Genomic DNA, 17,052 nt, shown 5'->3' on the forward strand with positions numbered 1-17,052 from the left:
GTAAGTGCCCTACTGCAACGGTTCTCAGGTAGGGGCCTGGGGCCCACTGGGGGGCGACGAGGAGGTTTCAGGGGGTCCCTCCAAGCACGGCCAGCATTAGACTTGCTGCGGCCCACGTCAGAAAGCTGGAGCCCCAGTGCCTGGGGCTGAAGCCAAAGCCTGAGCAACGTAGCGTCACGGGGGACCCTGTGGCGTGGGGCCCAGGCAGTTGCCCTGCTTGCTACCCCCCAACGCCAGCCCTGGCTTGTATATGCAGAAAAACAGTAGCACAGGTGGGCTGTGGAGTTTTTATATCTTGTTGGGGGGGGGGCTTAGAAAGAAAGAGGTTGAGAACCCCTGGCCTCTACACCGATGACATAACTCCATCCCCAGGAGAGCCACAGGGCTTACGTCGGTGTAGTTAGGGCAAGTGTGTCCCTCTGGGCAGTGCATTACTTACATCTGTTGCCTGTCGTTCTTGTCAATTCCGCTGCTCCCGAGTCACCACTCCCAGCTGGACAGCTACCCAGGCTCCTGGCTCAGGCCGGCACCTGGGGTCCCTACTCCCCAGCGGAGCCTGCTGCCCCCTTGGGTCCTGGCTCCCCACTCTGATCTGGGCTGCCATCAGAGGTCCCTGCTGGGAGCGCAACAGCCGACCGGACTCCGGGTGTGGATCTCCAAAGCTAGCTCGGTCCAGAACTGGAGAGAGAACCCAGGAGTCCTGTGGCCTAACCGGCCCTTGTTCCAACCATTTAACTGACCTCCTGCTCCCTGTACTCCACCAGCCTTGGCTACTTGGGCTGATCAGCAAGTGACTCCTCATGAGAAGGTTTAGCAAAAATTCAAGTTGGCTGAAATTCGTTCGAGGAAGGTGCTTTTAGTTTTTGGCAAGTAAAACATTCTCAGCTGGCCAAAAGGGAGCGCAGAAGTTTGAGAAAATGGAAACGATGCCCACAGAAGTTCCCGGTCAGTCAAAGCTGTTTGCCATCACGGCCGCTTCAGTGGCAGGATTTCAGCCAGCTCGATGGTCCGCTTGTCATCCACTCACCTCCCTGCACCCCTCCACCCCATCCTCGGAGGGCTGCGGCTGTCGAATGCATAGAGCTGATTTGGCTACAGGGGGTCTGCAGTTGTTCCTGTGAGCTCAGAGCAGGGCCCACCTTCTGGCCTGTAGGTCCTACAAGAAGGAACAGATTCTGCTCCCAGGAGACAGACGGAGTCAGCTGTGTCTGCTACCTTTTACTGACAAATTACAAAACACGTTGATACAAGAGCCAGCTGTAATTCCCGCCGATATGTAACTAGATTCCTCCCCCCCACCCCCCCCCAGACTGCGACAGAGACACAAACCAAGAAACAATTTTAAAAATCGGGCCGAGGGGCCAGATGCTGCCCAGGCAGAGCGCACTGGCCGGGGCAGGGAGGGAGAGGAGAGGAGAGGAGAGGAGTCCACCCCGTGGGGCCCTAGAAGGAGTGTGTGTAGAAGACATCCACATTGGCAGTGTAGTCCAGGGGCACTGCCTGGCCTATGTGCTTGGCCCCCAGGCTGGCTCCGCCCAGCGCTGACGAGTGCTTCAGCTTCAAGAGGGTGAACTTGGAGAAGATGCCGTGTAGCTCCTTCGGCCGGGCCTGGTTCAGGACGTTGAGGAACCCTGAGAGAGGGGAGAGCATCAACTGGCCACACTGCAATACAGCTGGGGCCGTTCAAGGACAGTGGGTGGGCTGGACGCGCGAAAGGGCAGGGACCCAAGAGCTGGGAGCCAGGACACGTGTAGCCCAGTGGGCCGGCTTACCTGTATTCTATTCATTGCTTTGTTATCCTGCTTTATGATAGTTGTTAGTAATGCAAGGAACCTACAGGCTTTTATCCTGTACGATTTGGCTTTAGTAGATAGTGGGAGGCTTGAGGCCTATAACCTTTGGCATAGATAAACTTAAGTAACTCGTAAGTTATAGGGAACTGAAAGTAGCAGGCAAGAGGCAGAATTTTGTCCAGAATACCAACCTCAGCCACTCACAGAACATAACTGACACCAGCATCCGGAAGGTCCCGGACAGAACATCCGACCGCAAAGGTGCCATGACAGCAAATGGACGTGTATGGTAAAAGGTAACACCAGACATATACTAACCTATAGAAAACAGACACCTTAAGGGGAGGAAATACAAATAAGGACCTCTATTGAATATGCATTGGTCATGGCACTGTCACCTACTATAAAAGTAACATCCCAGGGGCAGCGGAAGGTTGGAGAGATGTAGCCCTTGGGAGGGGCCAGAATGGCGGCCACTGGGGAAGATGAGGACAATGACGGTGATGAGAAAGATAATGGTTAAGTAGGTTAAGATAGATAAGGGTGTACGTCCAAATGTAGTTTCTGTATTGTCTCTATCTGCCTTGTTGAGTTTGTGTGTATAACTTTGCTAAATTATTAATAAATTATATATTTATAAATACATATAAAGAATTCCTATGGTGTGAGTGTTGCACCTGTACACATCAGGGTTCCCAATTATATGGTAATTTTATAATAATCTAACTGGGCCTGATCTTGGGACAAGAACCTGTTAATCCTCAAGTTACACTTATATTTACCCAATTTTGGGTCAGGCTACACATGGCAGCAGACTCAGAATTTGCAGGGATCGGGGCACAGAGGCTCAGTGACTCACCCAAGGGCACAGCTAGGAATAGGACCCGGATCCCTTCCACTCCCGCACCCTCACCCCAAGGCCTCCCCCTCTGCCCAGTTTTCTGGCTCACCTTCTTTCATCATTTCCCAGCTGTTCCACACGGAGCCCACGCACAGGATCGGCAGCCCCAGCTCGCCTCGGAAGAGGCTCTAGGGGGAAAGCAGAATTAGAGATTGCAACCCAAGCCCGTGCTGCTGAGAATCAGGGCAAAACGCTGCACAGCACAGACAGAGCAGGAGGCCCGAGGCTGGCAAGCTCTCCCGGCCGCGTTTCAGGCCCAGTGGCGTCAGGCCCTCTGATCGTTACCTTGTCAATTTTTGGCAGCACGGCTACAATGTGTCGAGCCAGGACTTCCCCAGCCTTGTTGAAAACGTGACCGCAAAGAGGGTCCCCCGCTTGGGCACCTGAGCAGGAGAAGAGAAGGAAAGCAGGGGCCGTGGTGGCTACAGAGGGGCACTAGGGGGAGTGATTCCGGTTACAATGCTGCCGGGCTTGCTCCCATCCAGAGAGAGAGAGGCAGCAGCAGGCTTACAATGAACGTTTTCACCCGGATAATTTAAAAGCGGCCAAAGGGATTTGACTCGAACTCTCCAACGAACAGGGCAGAGCACGTGCCGGGGAGACTTCAACCCGCAGGGGAAGAGTCTCAAAGCTGAGTGACCTAGACCAAAAGGGAATTATAGAGGAGGCTAATTTATAGCCTGCACTGCAGAGACCCAGGGCGCGTCTACCTGTCCCCCACCGCGGTAGGGTTTTAGTGAAGACACCAGCGTGGGGCCAGGAGAGCTGCTCCCGTCCGCGACAGGCAGTGCCGCTGTCACCGGGAGAAGCTCTCCCACCATAGCCCTGTCTAGACCGGGGTTTGGTCACAGAACTCTGTCGCTCAGGGGGGTGGACTGTTCACACCCGATGTCCGTTTGCAATGCAGCCTATTCAGCCACGTCAGAGCTGCCCCAGGGAGCTTTATTGTAAATTGCGTGGGAGGTGTACAGATTTCCCCCGTCCCAGCAGGCAGAGTTAAGTAGTACGTGATGGGATCAGAGCAATACGTGTGCTCTGAAGATACGGCCCAAGGTTTGGGCCCTCCGCTCCCACACGCTGCCTCCTCTTTGTGCTGGCAGCCAGCAGCAGAAATCCACTACCCAGCGATTCCAGCCTTTTGAACAAAGTCCTGCCCAGGTCTCCCATCAGGCTGTCTCTGCCCTATCACGTGCCCAGACACCCAGGGGATGGGTGCCGCCCAAGAACCGGAATGGAGGAGTAACCAAAACCACCCAGGACAAAGTCCCTCCAATACCCTCGGCTAGTTTTTGGCAGAATCCCGCGAACTTGGACTTCTCGAACGTCCGGTAGAGATGCGTCAAGAGGCCCATCCTGTCAGAGACCTGCGGGGACACAAGATACGCAGGGATGATGCGTGTGGCTGTAGCCGGAGTGCAGACTGGAGCAGGGGAAAGGGCCCGAGGGCTGCATTAGCTGGACTCTGCAAAACTAATCCCTTAACAAAGTAACCTCTCGCCGCCCCTTCTCAGCCAGGCTCGGGTGTGGCAAAGCTCCACTGTGGGGCGATGGGAGGGGAGCTGCTGAGCGTAACCCGGAAGCCGAAGCCACAGCCACGCTGGCCGTGATCAGGGTCCCCTGGGGCTGCTGCTGGCGCTCGCGAGCCGGGCACCGTGGGCAGGGCTGGAACAGCCTCCCCTCGGCTGTGGCTCAGGCGTGGAAGGGGGCCGCTCTGCACTGTGTGAAGCAGCGAAGGGAGGGTCCCAGCCTGACCCTCTGCTCGGGGCCCCTTCCTCAGACTGTGGGGGCTGCCATTAAGAAACCAGTGTCCCCACTCCAGTGCCCATCCCAGCCACCCCCAGTCTGCTGGCACACTCAGCTCCAGGTACCCACAGCAACGCGGTGCGTGGGAACGGGTGGTGGCTGGACAGTGGGGGAGAGGGAGACACCAGGCAGCGACTGGAGAGTGCAAGACTGAAAGGGTAAGCTAGACCCAGCTCCCCGAGCCAGGCCCCTCTCCCTCCCGTACCGATGGCTGCCAAGCTGGGGGCTGCCCCCACTCCCCGACACAGAGGGACTGCCGTGCCAAACCTGAGTGGCGTGGGGCTACGTGGCCAGGATCGGGAGGAGCCACGTTAATCCAGGATGGGAATGAAGTGCTAAACCGCTCGGGGGGGTCACCAGAGAGTGGCCGGGAAGGTCCCAGGGTGGTGGGTGAGGGGCTGGGACAAGTTGATAGGGGCCACAGGGTGAGTGGGGAGTGTTTGGGGGGAGGGAGTTGGGGCGAGTGGAGAATGTTGGTGGCATGTTGGGGGGCAGTGGGAGATGTTGGGTGGGAGTGGGAGGGCACGGGGGATGGGACTGAGGTATTCGGGGCTGTGGTGAGTGGGATGTAGGCTGCTGGGATATGGGGCGGCTGTCAGGACAAGTGGGGGCATTCGGGGGTCTGTGTGTGGGGTGAGGGGCTTATGGGGCTCTCTGTGGGGGTGGGGGATGTACGGGGTAGGGGTGCTTTGCTATCTAGTTATGGAAGGTGGGGGGGAACAGGGCCCCCACGACCTTTCACCCAGGCATGGTCACTCCAGGGGGCCAGGCTGCATGCGTTCCCATGGGCGAGCGTGCCGAGGAGAGAAGCCGGCGCGTGCCAGGCTGCAAGCTGCACAGCAGCGCCCTTCAGAGGGCTCTGGAGGAGCAGGAGACCAACAGCTATGACCCGGGGCCTTGATCACAAGAGGTGCCAAGCACCCAGCAAAGCGTCAGGCTCGCCACCCCTCTGAGACGTCAGACCCAGCCTGGTCCCATCTCCCCGCCTCGAGCCGCGCCCTCTTCCGGCAGCACCCGCGCGGCTCGGCCAGGTACCTGGAAGTAATCGAACATGGCCTGCTTGACGTAGCCGATGTCATGGGGCGGCACTTCCAGGTTGTCCAGGCAGTCGAACACAATCTTCACAGCCTGGTGTGCAATCCAGAAAGCTGCAGAACAGAGGCCACACGAGGCAGGCGGTTAGGCTTGGCTTCACTGACCCAGAGCTGAGCTGCTGCCGGACCCAGATCCAGCAGTGCCAGTAATGGGCTTGGGTTATGGTGGAGAGGACAGGTCAGTAAAATACCCTTGCGAGGATGCTGGAGGTACCCAGAAGCCACCAGGACAGAGCCAGGAAATTGTGCATTAACAGGCAAAATTGACAAGAAACCCAAACATTAGAAAGTAGAGGAAGTACCCAGGTAACCTTAACTCTGCCCCCTTCACAACACCGGCCCCCCACCTTTGCTCCTTTCATAGCTGCTCTAAGGGTTTATCTACATGGGGAAACTGACCAGGATAGCGGCAGCCCTTTAAATTCACACTTACCTTATTCCAGAATAGATTCCCCATGCAGACAAGCCCTAAGAAGTGTTATTTTCAGATCAAGAGCTTTAGGAAATCCACAGCCCCTGGCTTTAGCTCCGAACAGCAGCCCACTTGGACAGCTTTGCAGGCGGAGAATTGAAAACATGCCCCATGGTCTATAACTGGTTTTATGTCTCCACTGGAGAGACGCTAGCTCCATGTCTCACGACTTAGATCACAGGACATTATAGGGCCCGATTCTGCAAGATGCAAAGAACTGCCAGCGACAGACCCCCACAGAATCAGATGCGGCCATCCACTGGCCATTCGTCTGATCGGGTTTGTTTCCACGGAACATGGAGCACAAAGGAGGCTGGGGCCAGCACAACCATGGAACGGCTACACGGAGAACACTGTCATCTTGAGATCACTGGCAAGAGGAAACCGTTACGGATGGAAAAGGGAGCTTGAGTTTCTGGTTCTCTCTGGGCATCTCCTGTGGGGGCGGGGGGGGGGCGCAGAATTAAGGACATTCAGATCCCATACCTTCTAGTTTCCCTACATCCGAGTGCCTTGTAACCGTAACTCTGGATTTCCCGTGTGTTGTTATATTATAACCACGATGTTCCCGTAAAAGCTTTTACCCTTCAATTCCTGATCTGCCACTGCTCCCCCGAAGGACAACGCTGCAGGCCACCTCTCATCTGAGAGCCAGGGACTCACTGAGAGACTTCCAGCCTCTCTGCAGCACCTGCCGTTCCCCGCTGGGCAAGGAACAGCCTCCCCAGGGCGCTGGCAGGGCGAGAGGCCCAGATTTGTTCTGGCTCGCTAAGCAGGGCAGCAAGCAGGGTGGGATGAGAGACCCACAGGCTCAGGAACAGTCAGACACAGCTAGCCCTGGCCCAGGCCCCCCTCCGCCCAGCCCCAGCGTCCCCAGAACTCCTCGGCGAGGAGACGCGCCCCATGGCTTACCTGACCCCTCGTCTCCCATCATGTGACCCCACCCTCCACAGCTAACCTCTGACCCGTCGGGATTGATGAGTTTGCAGTTGGAACCGGTTCCCGAGATCAGCACCACGCCACCTACGGGGGAGAGGGAAGGGCTTACGGGCCTGATGCCAACAGGTGACCGGGGCCAGGCTTAGGAAAAATGGCACTCTAGGCAAACTTGTATTTTGCTGCCCCCAGCCCCCACTGCCTCCCTGGGCTCTGCACCCCTCCCGCTTCCCCTGGGTCCCCCTACCTCTCCAGGCTCCCCACCCCCCATCACTGGGGGCCAACCCTGGGCCAGTGCTGCGTGAGCCAGTCATTCCCTCTTTCGACGCTATTCCGCACACAGCGAGCGGCTCCAGCAAGGGGCGCGCGGGCCTGATCGCTGGGCTTCCCTTGCAGCCGGACCGGTTCTCCCCCATGCTCCCACAAGTACCGGCGAGACCACGAGGGCTCCCCCTAGTGGTGGTACTGCCAGGGCGCGAGCTTGTTACTTGCCGGACTGGGAGGTGCAAGAGGACCGGTCGGCTGCTGGCCGGTCGCCCCAGCCCTGGAAGGGTTAACGCTGCGCCCAGGGTCTGTTCAGACCCTTCCTGCAAGGCAACACTGGCTGCATCGACAACCTGCAAGAAACCGCTCCCGTGGCCCTGCCCCCGGCAGCTCCCTGCCCCTGCGGGGCTCTTTCAGCCTTGGTAGGAATCAGGCGCTCATCAGGCAGCGTGACCGGACACTGGCAAGCCACCACTTCAGGGGACAGGGCTGGCTGGGCCCAGGCCCTTAGCAGGGCACACCACCCAGTTTACAGGGCCCATGTTTCCCTAGGGTCAGCAGCGCCTCACTCCTCTAGGGTCCCCCGTTTGAGAATCCCTGTCGTAGCCCCTCGGGGCAGAAGGCCGGGGCTCAGAGCCCCGCTAGGGCAGCTTCCCACGCCGCCACCAAGCCTCGGAAACAAAGCGGCTCCAAACAGGAGGTGGATAATAGTGTCAGTTTCCACGTGGCTTCCCCCCCCCACCGCAGCAGGACCCAGCACTCAGAACCCTCCTGCCCCGCCCCCAGCCGCGCGCCCAGCCTGCCGTGCGTGGTCCTTGCCGTGGTCGGTAGCTGTGGCCATGGCCCCGATGGCGTCCGTGGTGATGTAATAGTTCTCGCTCAGCTGTGGGAAGCGGGTCTGCAGCTGCTCGATGAGTTTCTTGATGGCCTCTTCCTGCTCCCCTCCACTCAGAGACAGCCCCTGTGCCCAGGAACGCCGCATGAGTCCGACAAACGAGAGCTGCGCGCCCCTCCTCACCAGCACTGGGCAGCCCGGGCCCCCTCCGCCCCAGCCCAGCACAAGCTGCGGATCCTGCCGTTCCTAGCCGGCCGGGCGTCCTGTTGACCACACAGCATTTCCCACATTGTTCTGCATCTCATTCCTCAGACCCGCCCGCCTTCGCTTTCCTGACCCTCTCTGAGCACTGGGCAGAGGTTTTCCCCTGCTGCCCCCGGTCTCTTGCCCGGCAGTACTGGGGAGCGGCTGACACCCTCCAGAAGAGAAACGACACCCCAAGGACTCAGTCTGAGAACAGGGCCCCAATCTCCTGACCTGTGCTCTAGCCACAGGACCAGCCTCCCTCCCCTCTGAGCTGACTGCGCCCTTGAGCAGCCCACGTCGCAGAGCCGGCAGGGCTCGTGCTGACACCCGGGTAACTCACCAGCGAGCGGAGGGGAACCTGCAGGTTGGCGCCTGCCTTGCCTTTGGCCTCGCTGACCATCTCATTGATCCTTTCCAGGCATTTGTCCGAGCCGACCAGCTAGCCAGGGAGGGGGGGAGGACAACAAACATTTCTCATTAAACCCTTCCGCTTTGCTGTGGACAAGCTGCTCCCGTGCTAACCGCCCAGGATTGGGACTAACATGCAGACTAGAGCCAGGCATCCCCCCTTCCCGCCCAGAAGTGCTTGGCTCAGCGACCTCTGGAAGGAGGGGCGTGTTCCACACCCATCACCATAGCAGTCCACACTAGGAGCCTAGTGTGGATGCAGCTTGTACCAGCCAAACCGTGCTTCCGCTGGGATAGCTTATTCCAGGCCAGCCCCAACATCCCCCCCGTGCATACTAAGCAATACTGGCAAAAGCCTGGGTGTGCTGGCGTAGCTCAATCTACACTGGGGGCTTTTGCCAGCCCAACTCTGTCAGTCGGGGTCCCACCTCTTCACACCCTGTGCCAGCAGAGTCTGTAGCGTAGCCCCGGCCCAAGGGCAGGTGCTGAGTCTGAATCCAGAACTCAAACATCTCAACGTGTTGATTTCTTGGGGTTGGGCCCAGTCTGAAGATGGGGACCCCAGCATCAGAACTGAGATCTGGACTTCGGACACCTCAAGGCAGCCTGGGGGCTTGGGTTTTAGCCCCCCGCTTTCTTGGTGGGGTGTCAGGCCGAGGACCAAGGGTGCGATGTTAGCTAACTCGGTCTGCCTAACTGGTTCTAAGAGTCTGCGCGCCCCATCCAGCTGTAACTCAACCAGCACGGCAGGGGTTAAACGCATGGGCTCTCTGCTGGCCTAGTGGGGGCCAACTGGTTTCTTCCCAGAGCTTGGAAAATAGAGGTAACAAAGTGACCACAAGAAGTGCACTCTGGGTAATGGCATGCAAATTAACCCCCGCCGGCTATCACTAATCACCCCCAGGCTTGACTGCTATAGCAGCACCCCCACCCCTCACCCGGTAACAACACCCCGGATCCCTCTGGCCCCAGCAGCGCCTGCCACGTGCTGCGTGATCCTTACCCAATGGTTAGTGCAGGGCCCGTCGGTCTCTGCCAGGATCTTGCCATCTTCAGATATCAGCACCACCTTGGAGTGGGTCCCCCCGCTAAGGAATCAAGGGCACACACAGGCCAGTTCAGTGTACAATGGGCTCCAGTAAGGCTGGGTGAGCAGCCGCTCCAGAGGCAAAGTTCGAGGAAGGTGCTGGGAGAAATACCACCTCAGCCACTCACAAATCTCTGCAGGGTGCCTCTAGGTTGGGGAAAGTCAGAGCCATGATTCCCCATGGATGACGGAGCAGAACTAGGGCTCAGGTACTTTAGCCACCGAGTTTGAAGGCAGCTCTGCTTACGTCTGGACGACATGGCGCACGCAAAACACCTGTCCTGTCTACACTAGCTCTTCCTTCGTGCATCTTTTGCTTGCTCCAGGTTAGTAATACAAAGGGCTTTGCTGGGATGGAAAATGCTCTCTGAATGATATTTAAATGCACATTATTTCTCCCAAGCTACATTGGAATGGGTTGTGAAAATGTTAGAACAAAATCTCCAGTTAGCTTGAGGCACCCGGCTACTTCTGGCAAACACTGACATTCACGATACACAAGGAAGTTTATTTCTCTTCCTCCCCCTTCCCCATTTAGAGCTGTTGTAATATTACCAGCTGTCTCCCTCCCATTCCTTTCACCAGCAGGGAAATTACAGGGCCAGATGAGAGTGGGTGGAGAACTAGCCGGTGTGTCTGTTTGGCCCAGCCTTACCCAGCTGTCTGCCTTGCTCTGTTCTCCACTGTGCAGCCCGAACACTGATTCATATGGGATGCTTTTGGGCCTGGGGTTCTGTTTATTTTGGAAGCCAGACATAGAAGATGATCCTTTTAGAAGGGCGCGTGTGGGGGACGGACTGGCTGGCTCTGGCTAAAGGCAGAGAGAACCTTGCACCTCTAGGTTGCTGGTGGGACTTCACCTCAGGTCCGTAGTAACCACCCCCGGCGCACATGAAATGAGTTTGGAAGGTCTTAGTGCAGTTCCCAGCAGATTGATGGCCACACCACAGAGAGACCCCACACCAAACGGGCCATGCAGACGGAGCTCTAACCCCTACAGTTGGTCCCTCCAGGTCAGGGCTGAATTGCATAGCCAAGGCCCGGGAGCGGCACATCCCCATCCACACCGTACCTGCCCCACAGGCAGGAGACTCGTCATCCCGCACTACAATCGCACTCCACCTCCGCAGAGCACCGTCCCCTTTCCAATGCAGACCACTGCAAGCCCGCCTGGACACCCGCCCACCATGGCTGCACTAGGGGCAGGCTTCAGTGTAACCCCCCCAGCGCAGACCCCTTCTACGGACGAGCCATAAATTGCTCTGTGGGGACAGCTCACTGGCCCATTCACTCCGCCATCCTGCTCCGGCCCCAGTGGACGGCAGCCCTTCCCGGACAAACACGACCAGCAAGTTGCGCAATGCTGCGGGCGACGTCTCTTGGAGGGAAGTGGAGGACGGGGCAGATCTCCGCTAGACTCGCAGGTTACCAACTCAAGTCCTGAAGCATGAGGCTCAATTAAGCTTTTCTGTTTTCGTTTACATGAGGCCAGCGTCCCTTCCCAGCCCACTGAAAGGAGAAACCCCCCCCACCATCCACGAACCCAGGCGTCCTGCAGAGCACAGCAAGGCTGGAGTGATGCCACCCACGTTCAGGGTACATTTGACCTGAATTCAAATGCCAAGGATGCAGTCTATGGTTTAAGAGGCAGTGCGGTGTTACCTCCTTGAATAAGGCCCCGATCCTGTGACGACAAGCTCAGTGCAGGCAAATCTCCAGACCTGTAGGGCTCCAATGCAGAGGATCAGGGGCTAAGTGTGCAAACCTCCCAGTGCCCCACAGGCCTGCGCCACCCAACAAGCATCCCCGGGGCTCAGCTATTCCTAAAGGTCAGCTGCAAAGCCTCTGCTAGGTGTTGCAGACAGACACCAGAGCAGCCTGAAAGGGGGCTGGGAACGGTGCAATTCTCCAGCCACTTATGCAGGAACTCAGAGTGATCCTTTCAGTGCCTAAGGAAATTAGGCACCCACTGAAAGCCATCAACAGTCAGGTGCTCAATTTCCTTAGGCATTTCTAAAAAATCTCACTTGGTCTATGACTCTGCATCAGCAAGGGGGCCAGATCCACGAGGTATTTAGGGTCCTAACTTCCACAGAAATCAATGGATCTTTGTGGATCAGGATGGAAATGAGAAGCCTGAATACCTTGGAGGATCTGGGTCCAGAAGACTTTTGGTTCGTAATCTGGATTTATTAGAGTGGGGTGTGCCTGCTGCACGGCTACACTGTTGCACAAGACACTTACCAGGCACACTTCCTCTTCCACAATGGGCGTTTCCCAGTGAGTGAGAGCAAAGCAATGGGAAAGGGGTCCCTTCCTCCCAGACAAGTTTCTCTTCAACCAGATTACAAGCAAACCATTGGAGGGCACAGTGAGGACAATAAGCAGACCCTGGGCGAGGACGGGGTACAGAGAACTGCAGCATGAGCACATGCTTTGTCTTTGGGGCTGCCTTCCTCGGATTCATCTTGGTATCTTCCCCTTTCACACATGCAGCCATTTCAACAAGTGCAATTCCAGTAACAACCTGGCAGATCCGGAGATCCTCTCGCCAGCTCCCCTGTTCTGAGCCTCGGGCGGAAGGCTGGGCAGGTACACAGCTGAACTTGTTAACTGCATTCACCTTGCTTGGGTGGTGCGAATGGGGCAGGGATCGCTCAGAGAACCAGGAAGTCTCTCGCTCCCACTCAGCGGAGGTCTCAGCCAGGCCAGCGTTGTCTCAAATTACCTTAAATCTCACCACTAACCAGGCCAAGGCCAGGGCTGGGTTAAGCGGGCTCAGCTTCCCCCTTCCCACGGGCAGGGCGATGCGGTCTTCTGCGAGACCCCCCTCATCTTCCCAGCAGAACAGGAATTGCCAGGCCACAGAGCAAGGCAGCGTTGTCTAGTGGGGAGAGCACCGGACTGCGAGTCAGCACGGCTGCGTTCTAGTCCCAGATCTAGTACGGGCTTGCCGGGCGGCCTTGGATATGTGACCACTTCACCTCTGCTGCCGTTTCCAGCCCGTGTCTGGTCAGTGTAGGTCGTAGCTTCCTGGCACGGCAGCTGCCTTTTATATTTGTGTGGCCAATAGCACAATGGAGCTCATCTCAATCGCCCCTCAGCGCCTATGGTATTAACAACATCAGTGGTCCATCTAGTCCACTCTCCTGCCTGTCTTACTGGCCAGTGCCTTCAGGGGAAGATGCAAGGTCTTTGTAGTGGACAACTACAGAATAACCCATTCACAGGGGCAGTTTCATCCTAACCCATTCGCTAATGAATGATTTATAGCCCTCTAGTTTATCTTATTTGGACTATGGATTTTCTGTGATCCATCTAAACCTCAAAGAAATCCTTTCTGAAACCTCTCGGCCTCCATCATTTTCCTGTGGCAATGAGTTCCGCAGGCCAAGTGTGCGCTGTGTAAAGTAAGGATTTCCTTTATATAGTGATAGTAGCTCCTGCTATTTCAAGCTTCTCTGGGCCAGGACTGTATTATTTAGTTCTACAGACTGGACACGTTAGCAGCTCTTCGGAAATTACAGTACAATAGGCATTAAATAGATTTTAGTGGGGTTGCACCCGGTCCCCCCATGCATGAATCTGGCTCAATAGATTTTTAACACATACAAGACAATTTTGCGGGGAAGACCAGGCATTAGATGTGCAATTCACCTTTAAACGCAGTAAGATCTGCGCATGTTCCCCCCCCACATTTTAGAAATGAAAGTATTCACAAGTCTTCATAAGAACGGCCAGACCGGGTCAGACCAAAGGTCCATCTAGCCCAGTCTCCTGTCTTCCGACAGTGGCCAAGGCTAGGTGCTCCAGAGAGAATGAGCAGAACAGGGAATCACTGTGTGATCCACCCCCCCCCGTCTCCAGTGACAGAGACGCTTCTAACACTTTGCATCTGCCATGTTTAGTCACTGCTAGAGCTCATGAACAATCCTGCAATAAGGCGACGGCTCGCACACGGGTGGGGGAGAGGAGGGAGACTTTGGAAGAGGCAGTTTTCAGTTTCAAATTTCTAACGGGTTCTTTTCAAACACTGGTTTATAAAAAGGGGGAACCGTCAGTTTAGGCCTGAAAATTCAGAGTTAAACACTAGTTTAACAAAACTTTAAAAGGCACAAACATTTTAAACATCAAAGTTTGCAGCGTGACATCTTCCACTGGATTTCCTTGCAGCACTTCAGTGGAGATAGGGAAGTGAAGGTGACTAGAATTTCAGAGGGGCAGCCGTGTTAGTCTGTATCAGCAAAAACAATGAGGAGTCCTTGTGGCACCTTAGAGACTAACAAATTTATTTGGGCATAAGCTTTCGTGGGCTAGAACCCACTTCATCTCAAGGACTCCTCGTTGTTGCTGTTTTTGTAGAATTTCAAAGTGAAATTTGCCAGTCTGTTCCCCTGGGTTATCAAGCGTGGAGAAAAGAAAACCAACTTTTTCCAATCAGAAGTAATGAAGAAGACTTTTTAAAATATATGATTTTTAACCTGACCTGTGTCCATTCGAACCACAAAGCTAAATATGTCAGGAACCCGGTTACAACAGACAGCAGGCCTAGCAGTGCCCCTGAATTCAGCCATCACCAAGTCTCCCGACAACAGATTTGTCATTTCAGATGGACTTTAAGTCCTAAATCCGAAAGGTAGGTCAACACCGAGCTGGAGAAAGTTAGCTACTTCAGAAGCTGAACTGTGCAGAAACCTTTGACCACAGATCCGCCTTGCAGTTTTGAATCAAGTATCACACCCACATCATAGCCTTCCCGACCGGTTATGCACACACAGCAAAGATAACCCAAGCAGCTCCAAGACATGGTTTGGGAAGGAAAACATACTTCCAATAAAACAGCCTTGTCCAGGTCTAATCACCCAGGGTAAGCGGTTTTCCTCTTCCAGAGGGACAAAGGAAGCCCGCCTACATGGGAAAGCGACACCCGTCTAGCTTAAATCATTTTTTCTTTCAGTTTCATTTAAACCAAATCAGTTCTGAGCTGGCTTGAGCTAACCTGAAAGAAAGCCACGCTTAATCCAACACAAGCATGTCCACACTGAGGTACCACTGGTTTAACTAAATCTGTTCCAAGTCATACCTTAGCCGGGTCTACACTGCAAAATTTTCCAGCATAGCTATGTCGGTCAGGGAGTGTGTGAAAAACACCCACCCTAGCAGCACTCTCAGCCGTGCCATCAAAGCTACAAATGCAAGTGTAGACGCAGCTGTGCGGACAGAGAGCACTCCTGTTGGCATAGCTAATGTCCTTTGGGGAGGTGCTGTTTCTATGGTGACAGAAAAACTCCTTCTGCCAGCACAAGCTGCACCTGTGCTAGGGGGCTCTCCGGCTAGGGTTGCCAGGTGTCCGGTTTTCGACCGGAAGGCCACCGCCGACCGGGCCACTAAAAGTCCGGTTGGCGGCGCAGCGGGGGCTGGGGCTAAGGCAGGCTCCCTACCTGCCCTAGGTCCACGCGGTCCCAGAAGCAGCCACTAGGTCCCTGTGGCCCCTGGATGTATGGGTGGCCAGGGAGGATCTGCGCGCTGTCCGCACCCCGAGTGCCAGCTCCGCAGCTCCCATTGGCTGGGAACTGCGACCAATGAGAGCTGCGGCCTGCAGACGTGAAGGCAGCTGAGTGTGCAGAACCTACTGGCTGCCCACCACCTAGGGGCTGCAGGGACCTGGCAGCCGCTTCCTGGGAGCCACAGTAAGTGCTGCTGGGACCTCGCACTCCAACCCCCTACCCCAGCCTGGAGTCCCCTCCCACACCCAAACTCCTTCCCGGGGTCTGCACCCCCCGCTCAATACCCTGCCCCAGCCCTCTCCTGCACCCCAAACCCCTCATCCCTGGCCTCACCCCAGAGCCCACATTCCCAGCTGGAACCTGCACCCCCTCCTGCACTCCAAACCCCTGAGCCCCAGCCCAGAGACCCCTCCTGCACCTCAGCCCATTCATCCCCCCTCCCAGAGCCCTCACCTCCCCCCACACCCCAACCCCTTGCCCCAGCCTGGTGCCCTCTCCCGCATCCTGAACCCCTCATTTCTGGCCCCACCTGGAAGCCGCAACCCCAGCCCAGACTCTATACCCTCCCGCACCCCAACCCTCTGCCCCAGCCCAGAGCCCTCTCCCACACCCCAAACCCCTCATCCCCAGCCTCACCCCAGAGCCCACACCCCCCTCCTGCACCCCAACCCCCTGCTTCAGCCTGGGGCAAGTGAGTGAGGGTGGAGGAGAGTGAGCGACAGAGGGCGGGGGGATGGAGAGAGCAGGGGCGGGGCCTCAGAGAAGGGGCACTGCACACGGGGGGGTTGCACACGCAGCGCGAGAGGCGTGCAAGGCACTGCACACGGGGGGGTTGCACACGCAGCCCGAGAGGCGTGCAAGGCACTGCACACGGGGGGGTTGCACACGCAGCCCGAGAGGCGTGCAAGGCACTGCACACGGGGGGGTTGCACACGCAGCCCGAGAGGCGTGCAAGGCACTGCACACGGGGGGGTTGCACACGCAGCCCGAGAGGCGTGCAAGGCGCTGCACACGGGGGGGTTGCACACGCAGCCCGAGAGGCGTGCAAGGCGCTGCACACGGGGGGGTTGCACACGCAGCCCGAGAGGCGTGCAAGGCGCTGCACACGGGGGGGTTGCACACGCAGCCCGAGAGGTGTGCAAGGCGCTGCAGGTTTGGGGCGGGGCTCGCACGCTGGGGAGGGGGATGATCTGGGACCGAGACGGAGACAGGGCCCCGCACACTTACCGGGGGGGGACCCCGGAGAGAGGCGAGCGGCTGCCCCCCGCACTGGGGAGGGGGCTGCCCTCGGGCCCGCCCCCAGGGCCCGGGCTGGTGCGCGGGGAGGGAGTCGGGTGCCGAGGGCTCCACCCAGCGCGACCCCCGGCTCGCACTCACCCCTCCACGCCGCCGAACAGCGCAGCCATGAGCCCCGCCCGCCGCGGCGCCGGCCCGCCCGCGTCAGCTGACCCCGCGCCCGCCCCGCCCCGCGCTGCCCAGCCCCGCCCCTTCCTGGGAGGAGCCTGCCTCTAGCCCCGCCCCCGGGAGGAGTCTAGCCCCGCCCCTTCCTGGGAGGAGCCCGCCTCTAGCCCCGCCCCCGGGAGGAGTCTAGCCCCGCCCCCCGGAGGAGCCTGTCTCTAGCCCCGCCCCCGGCAGGGAACGCCCCGCCTCCGGGAGGAGTCTAGCCCCGCCCCTTCCTGGGAGGAGCCTGCCTCTAGCCCCGCCCC

The 17,052-nt window shown here is 57.4% G+C and overlaps 1 protein-coding gene across 5 annotated transcripts; it reads right to left on the reverse strand.

The window, feature by feature from the left end:
* Positions 1–1,205: 1,205 nt before the first annotated feature.
* On the reverse strand, positions 1,206–16,798 carry NAGK (N-acetylglucosamine kinase). Of its 5 annotated transcripts, none has more exons than XR_005225272.2 (11): positions 16,724–16,781; positions 9,756–9,840; positions 8,685–8,783; positions 8,083–8,224; positions 6,976–7,086; positions 5,533–5,645; positions 3,971–4,058; positions 2,980–3,077; positions 2,744–2,822; positions 1,985–2,128; positions 1,490–1,631 (listed from the first exon to the last, which is right to left on the reverse strand). XR_005225272.2 is itself a non-coding variant. In XM_037898422.2 (11 exons), exons 1-10 carry the CDS (start codon positions 16,750–16,752, stop codon positions 2,112–2,114), a joined length of 861 nt encoding a protein of 286 aa, XP_037754350.1. In that variant the 5' UTR covers positions 16,753–16,780; the 3' UTR covers positions 1,495–1,631. The 5 variants fall into 5 exon arrangements, 3 of the variants coding, with proteins under 3 accessions (XP_037754348.1, XP_037754349.1, XP_037754350.1); XR_005225273.2 differs by having other exon boundaries at positions 1,985–2,111; positions 16,724–16,780; XM_037898422.2 differs by having other exon boundaries at positions 1,495–1,631; positions 2,112–2,128; positions 16,724–16,780.
* Between the last annotated feature and the right edge of the window lie 254 nt (positions 16,799–17,052).

This window comes from Chelonia mydas, chromosome 4, assembly GCF_015237465.2.
Source record: "Chelonia mydas isolate rCheMyd1 chromosome 4, rCheMyd1.pri.v2, whole genome shotgun sequence".
NCBI lineage: Eukaryota > Metazoa > Chordata > Testudines > Cheloniidae > Chelonia > Chelonia mydas.

What these genes read in the sequence shown, in the direction of transcription:
- NAGK (XM_037898420.2), bottom strand. Translation starts at nt 16,752, where the DNA reads ATGGCTGCGCTGTTCGGCGGCGTGGAGGG. An exon ending in GGCCCTGCACTAACCATTGG is followed by an intron (nt 8,784 to 9,755) that starts GTAAGGATCACG and finishes CTCCCTGGCTAG; the next exon opens with CTGGTCGGCTCGGACAAATG. An exon ending in AGGTTCCCCTCCGCTCGCTG is followed by an intron (nt 8,225 to 8,684) that starts GTGAGTTACCCG and finishes TCCTGGGCACAG; the next exon opens with GGGCTGTCTCTGAGTGGAGG.